Raw genomic sequence first — 16,923 nt, forward strand, 5'->3', positions numbered from 1 at the left:
CCCTCCCCCCGGCCTTGCAGATGTGGTCCAAGAGAAAGCAGAGCAATACATGACTGCAAGTTGCTGGAAGGAGGCATACAAGGCACCATCCAACCACCTTAGGGACTCTACTTCAGATTTGTGTAGGGTTTACTCCTGAGCCTTTTCTTCTCCTGCTGAAGATACCCCGCAAGGTAGCGGAGGTTTAGGACCAGAGTTTTCCTTCTCCTACATAGGCTCCCTTCCCAGGCTGATGAGCTCCACCTGCCCCTCACTTCCCTCTACAGCAGGCATGTCAAACCTGCGGCCCTCCAGATGTTTTGGCCTACAACTCCCATGATCCCTAGCTAGCAGGACCAGTGGTTGGGGTAGATGGGAATTGTAGTCCAAAACATCTGGAGGGCCGCAGGTTTGACATGCCTGCTCTACAGCATATGCAGAAACCTCCTTCTTGACCATTGGACCCACTATTGGTCTCATCCACTCAATCCACCAGAGTCTGTCTTTGCATGCAGGGGAAGTTCCTAACTCACCAAGGGTTTGAAATCCATTAGCTAGTCAAAGCTGTTCCTGGGGTGTGGCAGCTGTCGCATGGGCAGTTTCTAGGAGCCACAAGTGAGAGCTGAGTGCAGGGTGGGGACCAAAGGTGGACAAACTACCCCAGAAGGAGCACAATGTGTCCCCCACCAGTGGTACTACTACCCCCTCCCCTAACTGCTCATACACTCCCGATTATATACACCCTGAATTTATATAATCTTTGCTTAAAGCCACAACACTCAAATTATGCACCATGCAGATTTCTGTGATTCTTTCTGCCAGTTTAGGGTTCAAAAAACAAAAAGACCGGGCTGCTTCCCCCCCCCCCCCCGCACCTCACAGGACTCCCTGTGTCTTCTCCCCATGGATGAAAACACAGGTTGCTGAGTTTGAACGGGAAAATGACCAGAGGAGACAAAGTTCAGCAAACTTCTTCCCTTCCCGTCTCCTATTCAGACCTGCAGCCAGTTCAGCCTCCTTTGGGCTGAGGACAGAGAGTGGAAAAAAGAATCATGGCACTTCTGCCAGACATGCATGTTGTGCCTGAGCTAGCAGTCATCCACTTACATTGACCTTAATGCAGCTGGGCATTTCCTTATGAAGTACTTGTACGTAGTAAGAAGACAGTAGGTAGTCTGTTATTATCAGCATATGGTTATTAACTATTTGGGGCATATCATGCATTATATATAATATAACAAAATGATGTCCATTCAATCGGGAAAGGAAAGAATGAGAAAGGGTTACAGTTGTTGGAAAAATTGAAAGTGTATCGTGCCTGTGTGCCCATAGTAGATCCTTCACCAGCTTTTGATTCCTTGTAAGGGCAAAAAATAGTGCTAGTCTTGTGCCTATGTTTAATTCATTTGTAAGGGGGGGACGGACGGGAATGGGAAGACTCAGTTATAGTATCCTGGTGGCTCCTCCAACTTGACTGTTTGTCTTAGTGGAACTGAAACAGGAACGTAATTTTATTAGACAGCACTGACATTATTATTTTTTATAAAAAACCAACAAAACACGTTTCTGGCCCTCTCATTGCTTAGCAAAGTTGAAAGGAGTACATTAACTGCACAGTACTGTTTGGTTAAAATAAAATCAAGATTAGAACAACTCAACATGTAGATGTAAGTTCTGGCACAAACTTCCAGGTTGTATGAGTCAAACTGACCCCTATTATAATCTTAGAAAGAAAAGAAACTTTGGTATACCCATTCAGCTTCCCAGGGTGTTGTTATGCCTTCATTCTTAAACAGAACCTGCGTTCTGTTTAAGGCAGCTACTCTTCATTTTACAGATGGGGAATGCACGGCCTAAGAAGACCGCCCAAGTGTTAAGCAGTGGAGTTTTGGAGTTCAGGGCCAGTCCCAACACCAAGTGAAACCACCACCACAGACCTACCGCCCACTGTCACTTTAAAGATGCTTCAGGGGAGCGGTGAGTAGTTAAGTGCTGAGTAACCACATAATGATCAAGTGATGTGTGCCATAGCTGTGACTAAAGAACAAGGTACAAAGCGGGGAATAGACAAGAATGATGACAAGAATATCCAGAGTAATATAGCCAAGAAGAAAGGCCTCCTCGAGGTTAAAGTCAAGAGATTTGCCAACAACATATCCATTATGGAGGTCTTTTCCCGTTTTTTTTCTGAACCCTCAACTTCCTGCCATCAAGGGTCATGCAATTTCTTCTCTGCCTACAGAACCGAACTTGTTCCACAAGTTTCTCACAATGCACAAACAGCCCCACCAAGCCATACGTGGAGAGAGGAACATCGCTTTATTAATAACAAACTCTTGAAGAGCTGACCGCCGGAGAACTAATTTCTCACAAGACTAAACTCGTACAGAATAGGAAATGCAAAATGAAACAATAAAGTCAAGGAAAGGTCTATTGCAACTTGGGACCTCAGTGTGGCATCAGAGTTTAAGGCTTTGAGGGCAAAATGAAGAGGTGAAGCATGTTTGGTAACCCTAAAGTTGCAGCGATGGGTTGTCTACTCACTACATAGCACTCCTTAGACACATTCTAGTACAGTACAGATCATGAGGGGTGAGCCAGAAAAAACGTTTTAGAAAAAGAACAGACAAAACGCAATGTGGTTGTACAAACTTCACTCAAATCATGTCCCACAGCCTCTCTTCTTCTTACAAATCCAACCCTCATTCTTAATTTAATTATCAAGTGCTTATTCATTTGCCCGGAGTATGATCCAGGATTTAGTGCATACAGGGAAAAAGCAGAGTTAAATTGTAAAGACACACAAACACCAGCTCGCACACACACACACATACTGAGACGTAACATTCTCTTGCTACCTGAATCAGAGATGAACTGAAAATGTTTGGCAACCTTGAAGCCTATGAAAGTGGGAGTGTAGAGGAACAGCTAATTAAGACCCTGCTGTGCCCCCTCCTTCCCCAAACTGTGAAAGATTCTCTTAAGCATTAGCTTGGGGAGTTTCTGCATACAAACTGACTCCCTTTATCAAACAGATGTTAGTTGGGAAGTGATTTGTGTCAATGTATGGAGATCAACTCCTCCCTTTCCTCACCCCAGTCCATGCATGCCAAATCTCTTTTTCTTTCACCTTTCTCGCTGTTTTATCTCCTGATTGGGGCAGAACGGTGGAGGCAAAGGAGATGACAAGTTCGGGGAGTTCAGACCCATACAGCTGTGTTAAAATCAAACCCTGACTGGGTGTGTTCTATTGTGTTGTGGATCTTCTTGGTGCAGTGTTTGGCCTTGGCCTTGCCTGCTTCCTTCTTTTGGCACCTTTCTGCTTTGTCGTGTGAGTTTGCTATGTTCCCATGGACCGGGAAGTAAAAGGTTCCCTTCTGTTTGCTTGCCTTTTTGGGCCTCTTTAAGATTTCGGCCTCTTTATCTTCTGTTGGCAGCCAGCAAGGCTTCTCCTTGAGCAACCTGTCTCTATCTGGCCTGACGCTCCTTAAGAACTTCTTAAAGATATTGGCCGTGAGGGAGAACTTTCTGCAAAACTCCTGGGACTTGCTGCTCGACAGGGTCGTCTCGTTCTTCTCCACCTTTTTGTCTATCTCAGGCAAATCCAACCAGTTTCCAACCAAATCAGCAAAGATGTTGTCGCCCAAGACGAGAGGCTGTCGATTCCTGCTCTGAGACATTAGCGAGGAAGTCCAGTCGTTGGTCTCATCAGAGAATTGACATTCCCTGCACCCCGATCTACTCTCGGACCAGCTGTTTGTGTCTTGGGAAAACCAGCTTCTCGTCATGTGCTCATTGGACGACTCAAACGTCCTCGGAGAATGGTACTCTGCCGTGCTCACTGTTGATGAATGTCCGCTCGCATGATAGTAGTCCTCACTACTTATGCTGTTAAGGGAAGAAGCCATGTATCCATGGCTACTGTCTGGCAAAGTAATGTGGTGAAGCTGGCTGGCGGATTGTGACCCCTGAGTAGAGCATGAAAAGGCTGAGGAACTGCAGTCCTGCAAGTAGCTCCTTCCCAGCAGCTTCTCGCCCTGTCTGCTGGCTTCACACCTTGCCCTGGGTGCCTCCAAATTGTTTTGACAATATTGGTGCTGGCCAATTCCTGGAACCTGGCTTGGATTGCTTGAGATCTCCAGCTGTTCCAAAGCTGTCTGGACCTGGAGGAGTTTCAGCTCCTGCAGAGCACCCATCATGCAGTTCATCTGTTCATGTAGCCCGTCCCCAACCTCCTTCATGGAAAGCTGTTAGGAGAGGGGGAGGGGAGAAAAAGAGGATTTCAAATTAGTGCTGAAGAAGCCAAATGACAACAGCAGGTCTCACTGAGACAACAGAGAAAGAGAAGTGAACTCTGTTCTCTTCTACTTGTCTGGCCTTATATAGAGAGCTATAAATATCATGCATTACTAGGCTAGATTCTTTCTATGTTTTCAGCAGGACACAGAACTGCAAAGAATTTAAAAGCTGTACAGTATAATCTGATCTGGTTATTGATACAGTTTTTATTCTATCTGTCTGTCTGTCTGTCTGTCTGTCTGTCTATCTATCTATCTATCTATCTATCTATCTATCTATCTATCTATCTATCTATCTATCTATCTATCATCTCCTATGTTTCAGCCAACCTGCATATGATTGCATTTCATCAGTTTCATTCTTCTTCAGTGTGCACAACAAACTACTCCACTACAGTGGTACCTCTGGTTAAGAACTTAATTCGTTCTGGAGGTCTGTTCTTAACCTGAAACTGTTCTTAACCTGAAGCACCACTTTAACTAATAGGGCCTCCTGCTGCTGTTGCTGCGCTGCCGGAGCACGATTTCTGTTCTCAACCTGAAGCAAAGTTCTTAACCCGAGGTACTATTTCTGGGTTAGCGGAGTCTGTAACTTGAAGCGTTTGTAACCTGAAGCATTTGTAACCCGAGGTACCACTGTATTACAAGTCAGCTCCCTGGGCATTTCCCAGATAGTGAGTAGGTAGCACATAGTCCTCCACAGAGGTATGCCCACAATTATTATTATTTTTTGCAGAACTGTGATCTTTCGTTTTCTTTTTTTCTACGCTGCCCCGGGCTCCTTTCAGAGGAAGCACAGTATATAAATTCAGTTGTGTTGGTTTTTTTTTTTTTTTTTTAAAAATCATATCATGCATGCAACCAAGCATGAAGATTCCTTATAAAAAATTAACCCTATTACCCCGAGAAAGTGGCCTAGTTCTGGCTATGGGTAGTACCATTTCAAACTGTGGGCAGGGGCTCACATGATTATATACTCCATACAAAAAATCCCATGCACAAAAAAAGGCTAGTATGTCAGGAGGGAGACATGATGTGCAAAGTTCTGCATCTGCAGGGGATGTTTTTGTATGGAAGAACCTTCCGTGATCTGAGCCTGTACCTTAAATGTGAAATGGTGCAGTCCAAATGCAGACTTACCACCTTATCTGCTGTTTGCAAAAACACAAGTCATAGCTTCATATACTTCTGACTAAGAAATGACAAAAATATATTATCAATGACAGTGATTATTATGACCATCATCAGTAAAGATTATTGCTTTAAATACGCACACAAGTTTATAAACTTAAACAAGAAAAAGAGGGGTGGTGGTTTCGCCCCCCCCCCCATTTGCTTCCAGACTAGACCTATCATTAGCACGGATTTCTTGCTACCTTCCTGCCATGCTAAACACGCCGGCTATTTTCTGCAGCTTCTAAATTCTCCACTCTGCCCTTTCGCTGCACGCTTTCCCTTACAGAGGAATCAGATCTGATTCCCAACACGGCATCATAAAACAAATGGGCCGTACTTCCTAACAGCTGCCTGCCACTACACCCTCTTTTTCTCTCTTGCACAGAGCTGCAGGAGAGAAGCGGGAACTCTTTGATGTGCTTAGCTTTTCAACCCGTTTCATGGCTGAGCCTGTGTCTACATGTCTTGTTATCACCATGCATTGTTCAAAACCTCACTGCATTCTCTTTAAGCGGGGGTTTGGGGGGGGGAGGGCTCTCTTGCTCTGCATCTGCACCCATGCGCAAGGCCGGCAGCTACATTGCCAGGCATTATCTGCCATCATTTCACTACATTAGCTCTGCTGCCTGCCAGTTCGGCCGTTTCCTTGGGAGCAGAGAACGCAAGATCTCGTCAGGATCAGAGGGGCTTGTACCGTGCTGAAACCGCTAAATGCACCCAGGAGCATGCAAGTTCCTCTCCAATAACGAAGGCTCAAAACCGGACATACAGAGGCAGCTGAAGCAGGAGCAAGAAACCCAGCTGCCTGCCAGCATATCAGAGCAAGGAGCTGCCAGGCTTAAAGAGAGGATGCTTCTCTTAACTTCTGATTAAATTTTAAAAGCCCTCTGCTTCTTGGCTAGCTCGTAGCCAAAGCTGCAAAAAGCTCTGCCGACTTTCTGCAGAAGTGATAAGCGTGTTCCTAGAAAAGAAACAGCTCTTTCTGTTACCCACATGCAGAACCTCCTGGGAGCCCATCTGTTCTCTAAGCCTCGGAGAAAACTATCACCTTACCTCTTCCCAGATCTGCTGTAATGCCTCTCGTCCTAACCTTTCCCTGCCTTATTAAGGGAAGCCCCCTTTTATCTGGGGCTTTGCAAAGCTGACTTTGGAAACAGCTTGGCCCCTCATTGGACACTTCCCATCAAATCCCCTCGCAGGCCAAGTGGTGTAATCAAGCAACGAGGAGTGACAATGGGTCCTGCAGTAATGACTGGGGCTGACAGGGGAAGCCGGCATATGCTGGATGGCTGTGCTGTTCACTTCATTGATTCAATTAACTCCCCCATTTTGGGGAGGGGGGGAAGGAAGGAGGGGTATCATCACAAAGCACGCCTCATGTGACAAGGACCTATTAGGAATTATTAATATTTCAGGCGTGCTGATTCTCAGCGTCTGTCTCAAGAGAGGGAGATGATAACAAAGGAGCACAAGGGTTGAGTCCAATGGTCCAGATTTCGCACTCTCCCTACTATGGCCTGAGCTTAATTCCTAGCCAGGAAACATTTCTCTCCTTTCATTTTTACGAATTCCAGTGGCAGAATATATACCCAAATTTTACTTCTACCCCATTCAGCTAAAATATCTTAAGTAACCAGGCTGGGAACGAGGCCTTTCATTGGAGGTCTTGGGCAACCATTGTCAGTCACGCCAAATGGTCCTGAGCATGACTGATTGGGCTCCGCAGAAAGAAGTCGTCCAAGAACTATTTGGGTTTTCTTTTATGGGCACACTGAGATGGATATACACACACAGTGTTGTTGTTTTTCAGGGGGTTCTCAAGGGTATGCAGTACCGGCACCTGTTTTTCGTTTTCCAAGTGTGGCATTTACTATAACTGCATGGTGAGTACCAGCACCTATTTTTCGGGGGGGGGAGCACAGTGTGTGTGTATACACACACACACACACACACACAAACACAGACTGGATCTAGCAGTGCCAAACGAGGGCACTGAGTTTTGCAAACATTTTCACACACACACCCTTCCAGACGAAGTGCATTATTTTTGTGTAACTGTGCAAAGGATGCTCAGAGAGAAGACACGTCATGGTGCACCTGCAGCAGGACAGCTGGATGCCTTCATCTGCCCCAGCTGCAACAAAACATGCCTCTCCTGTATCGGTCTCTACAGCCACAGGAGGTGCTATAACCTTCCAACAGTTTGACTTCACCCCCCAAAGGCGCAAACCTTTATTGTCTCCCGAGGCAGACGGATGCCAGCTTTATAGTTCCACTCTGATGTTATGATTTTTATTTTATTTTTTTTTAAAAAAAACTAACTTCAAACTTCACTTGCATTTTGGCATAAAACCTCAGAGAACGAGCCCGAAGCTGCTGGAGGTGCTTTTAGCAGAAGTTACGCAAGGCTTGTTACATAAGGCATCCCGCAGCAAAATGTCTTAAAGCACTAGAGATTCTGTGTGCCATTTCGAGGCGGGGTGTGCTGTGAAGTGAGCTAAAGCATCTCAGTAAAAGCTGCAAGGGAACTCAAAATAATGGCTAATTAACAACGGGTCCCTAAACATGTCTTATTCATTGTTATGCACTTTTAACTAGCTGACTCCAGGAGTAATGGCTTCCAGCTGTTAAGATGAGACATTTAGGACCAGGGTTTTTGGAAGCTCATCTCTTCGCCACAATCCTCCCTGCTTCTCACCCTCTCATAAAGCGCAAGGAATGCGGAAGTTACTGCTCCTTTTCCTCGCTCTTCTCACTGCTTATTTGCAAATCTGTCCATGTCAGCTTCTTTCCATTTCTCTTTTCTCCCCGTCTTAAGTTCAGTTCCCCACATTCCAACATCAGTGTGTGGATTTTTTTGAAACAAAAACCCTCATAAGTTCAGAAGAGCCTGCTGGATCAGGCCAATGGCCCATCTAGTCCAACAACCTCACAGCGACCAACCAAATGCCTTTGGGAAGCCTGTTCACAGTGCGAATGCAGCCCTGAGAAGATTGAGTCCAAGTGTTGGTTTTTTTGTGTGTGAGTTGGGATTTGGATGCTAGAAACAGTCCATGGCCTTTTTGCTCTCTTGTTTTGCCCCTTGCTGCCCTGATCTGACCCTATTGCACAGCCTGATAGTGAGATCCATGGACATTGGGGTGCAGATAGAAACTGAAAGCCCTGGGACCGTTTCTTCTACAACATCTTAGGATCCATACTTGTGTTGTTTTCACCACAAGTGAAACTTCTGCAGCCCAGGCCTGAATGCAAAGGTCATAATTAATTGGAGAGCTGGCATTTTTTATTTAGGTGAGCTTTATATAATCAGACACAATAGTTACATAAAGTGCCCGGAAGATAAACTTCTCATCAAGCAAACTGACAGGTATATATAGTGGCATCTCCTGAAAAATTTAACGGATTTACTAAAGGAATTTTCCTGCGCTACTTGCTCTGAAGGTCTTACACATGGGAAATGTAAGAACCCCGTATTCCATATGCTAGCTAAGTATCTTTTGCAGGAACAAAACAGAGTCATAAAAGCAAAGACGCAGAATATTCAGTTCTATACTCCTAAGGTCTATGCTAGTTTTAGGTGAGTCCTGGCCCATTTTGTTCTCATTTTGTTCCCAGTTGTGTAATTTTCTGAGGATGAGACCTGCAGCTACACAAACTGCAGAATGGCAACGGACTTAGATTTTTGTGTATATAGCAAGAAAGTAGTTCCTACTTAAAAGTTTCTTTTCAGTTGACAAGACGGGTTCTCCATTGCAGAGAGCACGATTTGCGGTGGGGGCTGGAAAACCACGCCTATGGTAAAGGTGGGGGCATGAGTGGCCACCGTTTTATTGGTTAAGGGGCTGTTGTTGGGCATATTTGTATGTTGCAAGTTGTAAATCAAATACTGGGGGTATATAAGCTTAAACGTTGGGTTTTTTCTTTACCCTTCTCTTTGGCTGCGTTTCTGATCCCCACCCTCCCTCCCTGTTTTTAGGCCTCTGTGTTGACATTGCTTTGACTTTTCTTGGTCGCCTGTATTCAGGGGCCGGTAGGAATTTTTCCCATCTGGCTGATTGGCTGGTGCCATTTGGGTTTTCGCCTACTGCATAGCAAATAGTCACAACTTGTAAGGTTGGCGGTTAGGCATTGGTTATGTTGTTTGTATTAAGGGTCTTAAAGATTAGTTGGTCCCAAGTTTATGCCTGAGTGGTGGGGAAATCCTGGTCAGGAATACAGTGGCTCTATGCTGTGTCCGTAACCCCTAAGTAGGGGCCAGGACCGCATATTGAAGCCTCTGGGAGCCTGAAGGGAGAGGGGAGAGTTCTGTACACCCGGTCCCCGTCTCTCCCTGTGGGGATTTCCCCGTGTTGACAAGGCAAGTTTTATTTTATTAATAGTTCTGTCCTTAGGTGACAGTTGGGAACCAATGCCTACGCAACCACTCACATGGTTTGGATTTAATAAAGTTGTGGCCAAATTCATGCCAAAAACCATTAAACTTAATACTGTCTACATTGTGATTTATTTAAGGGTGGTTTGGGGACCTCCACACGCAAAAAAACCCCAAAACATTTTTCTTGCCTGTTGTTAGCTCTATTGTTTTTTTGTTTACTTTCAGCTAAAAAACCAGAGAAAAGGTACACAAATATGCTAAGCATAGACAAGTTATAGGCTGAGATGAATTCAGGCTCTGGTTTTGAAGTTCCAACGACAAATGGCTGTATCTAAACTGCTGTGCAAATCAATTCCATGAATTTTATGCTGTGTATATTTACAAATCAAACAGGCTGTATCCAAAGCAATTGCATTTTTGCACGATTGTAGCAATGGATTCTGCTTTGTGCAATCTAACCTAAGAAGAAATGGGAATGGCAGGACATGCAAAGGGAATAATATGGGAAGAGCTCAAGAGCGTGCCATAGTGGAATTAGATGTCAGAGGCACAAGGTAGCCAATACGGTGCCCTTCAAATGTTGTTGGACCGCTCCCATCATCCATGAAGATCAGCCATATTTGCTGGGGCTGATGGGTGTTTGAAGTCAAACAACATCTGGAGGACACCAGGTTGGTTAGCCCGGCAGAGCCGGCACTTGAATATGCAGATACTATCCCATGCATAGGTGCCAGGGTGGATTTGATTTAAATCAAACTGATTTAAATCACGATTTAAATCACGATTTAAATCACTAGTCAGTAAGGCTTGATTTAAATCATAGTTTTCTACATAAAGACTAATTCTTGCTGGTATAACTTTAAAATGCAAGTAGATGAAGATTTTTAGAATAACAACTTTTCATATTAGTTTTTTATCCCCAGTTTAATAGGTTAATCATTCATATTCGGACAACTTTACTGTTGTACTTAGGAAGGAGAAAAATAATCATTACCTTAATAATAATAATTTAAATAGATTTATTCAACTGAAACAATAACATTACAGCATATGTTATTTGCTTAAACAAACATCCATGTTTGTTAACTAATTTGGCTAAACAAAAACAAAATATATATATTTTAAGAAACTTAGACTGTCAACCCAGCCTACACATGAAAAACATAAATACTGTCCACTCCAAACAATCAGAAAAATATTGTTTCTATTCTATTCACTGAACTTCTTGAAACTTAGCACTGAAGGGCTTGTTTCTGTATTCATAGGTTTGTAGAACAATAGGATTAAGGTCTTTTTCTCAACTCTGTTCATGTTATAACATTTTTGCTGTGAAGAAGAGGCATGTGATCTCTGCTGAGTCAAATTCAGTTTTGAGAACTGCAAAAGTAAACCAAGCATCTGTGATAATATCTTGTAGGCAGAGAAACTGCCCAATAATCTTACAAAAACCTCTGGAAGAGCATGACATTGTGAATAGATTAATGGAATTTATTTACCCCCAAAATTAAACATATACAACCTTATTCTACATAATTAAAAAACTAATATTTATTTCATGATGGAATAACCTTTGGATGGTAATATATTTTCCTCAAAAAGCATTTTATTTTAAAAAATCCAATTTAAATCAAAAAAATTGATTTAAATAAAAAAATCTGATTTAAATCAAAAAAATCCGATTTTTTTGATTTTTTTTAAAAAAAATCATTGATTTTTATCCACCCTGATAGGTGCCAACTCCCAGATTGAAAAATCCGGGATAGGCAGCAGCGCGGCACCGGAAGTCGCACTGCGGCCATTTTGGAACTGGGCAGAGCAGCACTGGAAGTCGCTTCTACGCATGCTCTGCCCATTTCCAAAATGGCCGCAGCGCCAGAAATCGCTTCCGCGCATGTCCAGAGACTCCAGACATGCACAGAAGGAACCTCCCCGGGCTGGTAAGAATCCGGGGGATTTGCGGGTTTTTTTTTCAATCCGGGCTGCCAGCGGGAAATGGCTGGAAAAACGGGGTTTCCCGGGAAATACGGGAGACTTGGCAGCTATGATCCCACGCCTTCAGAATCAGGTAAAAAGGTAAAGGTAAAGGGACCCCTGACCGTTAGGTCCAGTCGCGGACGATTCTGGGGTTGCGGCGCTCATCTCGCTTTACTGGCTGAGGGAGCCGGCGTACAGGTAGGCCTATATTAATCTCAATGTAATATTTATTTAATCAAAACAAAACATGTCCTTTCTGAGGACATAAACCCAATTAAGGTTAACATCTTGGTCTACTCCATTTGTCTTTTCCCACCTTAACCAACCATTTCAAGTCTCTGGAAATGAGCATAAAAGGGAACCTCATTTTAAACTCTTGGTGTCTTATCTCTCTGTCGATCTATTTGTTTTTGTGAGAGAGCCAGCGTTTGCAATGCTTCCCTGGAATTCAGTGTCAGTCGATCCCCTTGAGACAAATTTGTTTTTGTTTCCAGCTTGTCACCACATCTGTGCTGCCCGGGACCCTGGTAATATTTTGGTACAGATGGAGGAAAAGAGGGATAACATGGCCCAGCTGAACTAGAAGCCAGAAGAAGCTTCTCATAATTGGAAGGAAGACAGATGTCCAGCCCCTGGATGAAAGAGGTGTTGTGAGAGGAAGTTATTGTTAAGTGAAACCCTGGGAACAGGAAACGGGGGATTGCTATGGCAGCTTTTAATAAAGAGGGGGAGGAAACACAACTCTCAACGAACAATATTTGGATGATTCAAAAAGGATGCTATAATCAGCACAAAAGGATTTTACAGAAATGACATCAATTCCATGCGGGTGATTTTTTTTGGCAGTGGCGGGGTGGTGAAGAAGTATGTATATTGGAGTTTGCTAGTAGGAGACAAAAATTAAGAAAACAAAACGGACAATCCACTGAGACGTATTTCTGTGTCAGCCCCTTTGAAATGAAAAAAACTGAAGAGAAACGTGTCTGAGGACCACCTTGATGTTGAGCCTACCCACTCTCTGCGCTGGTTTGGTACCAGTAAATGCCTTGTAAATGCAAATGCAATATCAACAAAAGCATGGACATCAGACTTGAAGCTGGGTGTTCTCAGCTCTGACCACTCATCATCTCAGGTTCATTCTAGATGTCATGGACAGACTATGCTTTGACCATCGTGACTATGCTATGGACCCACTCACATCCTCCTTCCCCACGTGTTTGGATTCCCTCTCGCTTCCTGGATTGTTATAACTATAGCTTGTAGCTGCATTTAAATCAGGCAATCTTTGATTAATCTATGATTAATTAGGCTCCAGGCCAGAATTGGACTAGACAGCCCTACAAATTGAGGACTGCCTTTATACAATAGGAATGACCACCCTACTAGGGTTTTAGAATTACATGCATTGAAAATTGTACACGTTTTTAAAATAAAAAAATGTACGATTCCTGATGCACATTTTTATCAATTGAAAGTGTTTTATTGAACTAACCGATGAAGTGCTGCAGCTATTTTAGTTCATTTCTAAACCTGCATTAGTTCATTTCTAAACCTAACATGCACACTTACACTCCTGGGTACAGATCTGCACATATCCGGAGGTGTTAAAGTCAGTGATGCTCTCACCCTGCAGCAAGGGTACCTCCTCATTATGTGTGATTACGCTGATGAGTTGCTTCTGGTGCTAGCTAGAAAGTCAGAACTCCCCCCCCCTCACCTAAATTAATCCTACAATTAAGCTAAAAAATTGTGATGCAGCTCTATGCAGTCCCAGTTTTACATTTCCCCTGGCGTGGATTTACTGAGAAGTTCTATGTTGCATGATTTGTGGAGTGCGTCTCTGGAGTGACTCAGAGCTAACAACTAGTTTCAAACTGTTTGGGACTAAGTGAGCCTTGGGTAATTCTCTGTAGCTTTGTAACAGACCAAAGGGAATTTAGCCAAAGGGTGCTAATCCCATTTCCCTGCATGGTAATCCACCAAAGCTTTTACCTTTTAGCCATATGAGTCAAAGGTAGTTTAAGGTTGGCGCCACATGGATAAGCTACAAGCTGCATTTCCATGACCTACGGAGGAATGGCGAAGGCAGGGTAGCTGACTCAGCTTTCTTCCTGGCCTTATCCAGACCTTATCTGACTAAGTATGCAAAGCTACTCCCTCTCAACCCTTCGCAATGTCTGATACAATTGCCCCTAAGCATACACTAACAAGCAACAATTATCGACTTGTCTAAGTTTCCTGTTCATGGTTTCCAGTCTGATATTGCGTTCTCCTTCCTGTCTCTCTTTCCAGGGTTGCCTCAGAAGAGGAGGAGTATCAGCACATGGCTATCTGAATTTCATGAATAACAAGTAGCGTGGAGTACTTCTGTTAAGAGTTCCAGGTAGCCATGCCCTTTCCAGTATCCTTCATTCCATTTCCTCTCCCCATCAATTTTTTTCATTCCATCCGAAGCAGTCAGCATTCCATTCAACTGAGCATGCTCAGTTAGTAAGCTGCGTTGGGACCTTCTCGTAACCTCCCCGCTGGTGTTCCTGAAGGTTTTCTGGGCGTGGGGTGGTATGTCTACTTCTGCAAACCTGGGTCTGCCGATCAGTTTCTATTGTGAGCTGATGGCAGCATTTTGGCTACATATTTGGCCACATTTGGGAAATGAATTATCTGTTAGTATATAGCAGGCATCCCCAAACTGCGGCCCTCCAGATGTTTTGGCCTACAACTCCCATGATCCCTAGCTAACAGGACCAGTGGTCGGGGAAGATGGGAATTGTAGTCCAAAACATCTGGAGGGCAAAAGTTTGGGGATGCCTGTTATATAGGATGCCAATAAAGGAGGGTCAACTGGAAGGGAGAAAGAGTTAACTTTACAAGGTTGGTGGTCTAGAACAGAGAGCTAGGGGTGCTGGGAGCCCCAATATCTCCCTAAGGTAGAAGAATGCTGACCATACAGTTTAAATAATCAGGTTGTGGCCAATGGCCAAGAATTATGCCTGAGACCTTTGGACTGAACCTTCCTTGTCTATACAAATTCTGAAAATAGAAATAAAGCGATGGCAAACCATATAAAAATGTAAAAGCTGAAATTAAACCAGGCATGGTTTTGGGTGCTCTGAATAAGCCCCATCCCCTTGTGATCTCTAGATGGTGAAAGGGCTAAAACATCCCTAGGGTGTCTCTAGAGATGGTCCAACAAACATTTCTGATGTGCCGCTTCATAATCTAACACTACCCAAGCATAAAAATAAGTAATGGCGTATTTATGAACGGTAGCAAACCATTTCTTGCTGAGAGAGACATTAATCCAAGTGTTTTCAAGAGCAAAGGTCTTTGTGTGTATTACGTGAGGCTGCATCCACAAGGAAAGAAGCCATTGCCTCTCACTGATCCCATTCTGGGCTGTCAACTTGTGAACCCAATTGCTCTTCAGCTGTGAATTCTGCCAGCAGAGGCAGAGATGGTAATGGGAGGTCAATAGGATAATGCACATTACTATAGCTGCATTTACACACTATTGCCTCGGTGGCTAATTGAGTTAACATCTAAATCTTACTGGAACGCCACCCAGACAGCCTCTCCTCAGGAAGTGTATTTTGCGAGCATGTGAAGTGTACGTACAAATTGCTACATGGAAGCCAGTGAGTGTCACAGAAGCCAGGAGGAGACAGCTGGCATACAAATAAAGGAGCTGCACTTTCTCCATCACAAGGAATGTTCTGTTGTACTGTGATCAGGACAGGACAGGGGTGGGTAGAACACTGCCAAGCTCATGTTCATGGCAGTTCTTGGAGATAAGTTAACCTGTCCTCTCCCCCCAAATGTGAGGGATAATAGCCTGGTGCTTAGCAAAACTTCCCCCCTCCCCTGTATACCACACTCCACTTCAGAAAGGAACTGGTCTCAAATTCCCATCAGCATGTGTGGCACCAACCCATTCCTGTCTCAGATGCTTTAGTTGAGATTCCTGCATTGCAGGGAGTTGGGCTATATGACTTTTGGGGGTTCCTTTCAACTCTATAATTCTATGATTCCTTTGTATCCTTTGAAACCACGTGAGCTAAATCACTAAAAATGCTTTGCAAAAGAATTAACAATCTCTCAGATCAACTTTTTGGCAAAAACAAAGAACAAAACAAAAACAAAAACAAAAACAAAGACACATCCTCTAAACCAGGCATCCCCAAACTGCAGCCCTCCAGATGTTTTGGCCTACAACTCCCATGATCCCTAGCTAACAGGACCAGTGGTCGGGGAAGATGGGAATTGTAGTCCAAAACATCTGGAGGGCCGAAGTTTGGGGATACCTGGCCTAGGTCTTGAGATATCCTAAAGCAGGGGCAAGGAAAGGTTTTCAGACTTGAGGGCCACGTTCCCTTCTAACAACCTCCTGGGGGCCACATGACATTGGTGGGTGGTGCCAGAGATAAAAGTGAACAAAGCAATGCATGTAAATTTCACTTTTGCAAACCTCTCTATCCTTCATTTAGGGAAGCAAGATGCATTTTTGAACTTCAAGAACACATTTCACCCGGCCAAAACTCTTGAGGAGGGTTCAAAGCAGGGTTAGTGAGGGGTGTGATGGGGAAGGGTGTGCGGTCTGGGGCGAGTGACTTGGAGGGACCCAGATAGGGTGACTTGGAGGGCCACATTGAATCCCTAGGCCTGAAGTTCCCTTCCCCTACCCTTGCCTTAGTTTCTCCCTGAATTCTATGGGCTGGATTGACCTAACCAGCCCTGTGCTGTGCAAGGACTTCCAATTGTACCATGGAGCTTCCTCTCCTCCCTCAAAATTCACTGGGCATGGGGTGGGGTGGAGAATCACCAGAACAGAACGCAGGGGGGGGTATTGTTCCATCTCTGAAGCTGCGATACATGCAGAGATATAACGTTTGGAAGAGAGCGATGTTGACTTCCGTCCTAGGTGACCTCCGCCTACCACTTCCAACACCCACACTTGCTCCCATCTAATCTTCCACTAGACCACTCCTTCCCATTTATTAACACCACAACTAGAGACATTGGCATACCCATCTCAGATTCTGCCTCTGTACTAAACAGACAATGGCTGCTAACCGTGGCATATTCATGATCTTGTCTTTGGCTACAATTTTCAGAAGGGACTCC

At 44.2% G+C, this 16,923-nt stretch overlaps 1 protein-coding gene across 1 annotated transcript in view; it reads right to left on the bottom strand.

Annotated features, from left to right (window-relative positions):
- Nucleotides 1–2,180: 2,180 nt before the first annotated feature.
- Nucleotides 2,181–16,923, bottom strand: part of INKA2 (inka box actin regulator 2) — a 30,701-nt gene continuing 15,958 nt past the window's right edge. Inside the window, exon 2 of the mRNA XM_035122270.2 lies at nt 2,181–4,226. Within this exon, the coding sequence (XP_034978161.2) occupies nt 3,180–4,226 (1,047 nt within the window). The 3' untranslated portion in view covers nt 2,181–3,179. The remainder of the gene's footprint in view (nt 4,227–16,923) is intronic.

The sequence above is a fragment of the Zootoca vivipara genome, chromosome 7 (genome assembly GCF_963506605.1).
Source record: "Zootoca vivipara chromosome 7, rZooViv1.1, whole genome shotgun sequence".
NCBI lineage: Eukaryota > Metazoa > Chordata > Lepidosauria > Squamata > Lacertidae > Zootoca > Zootoca vivipara.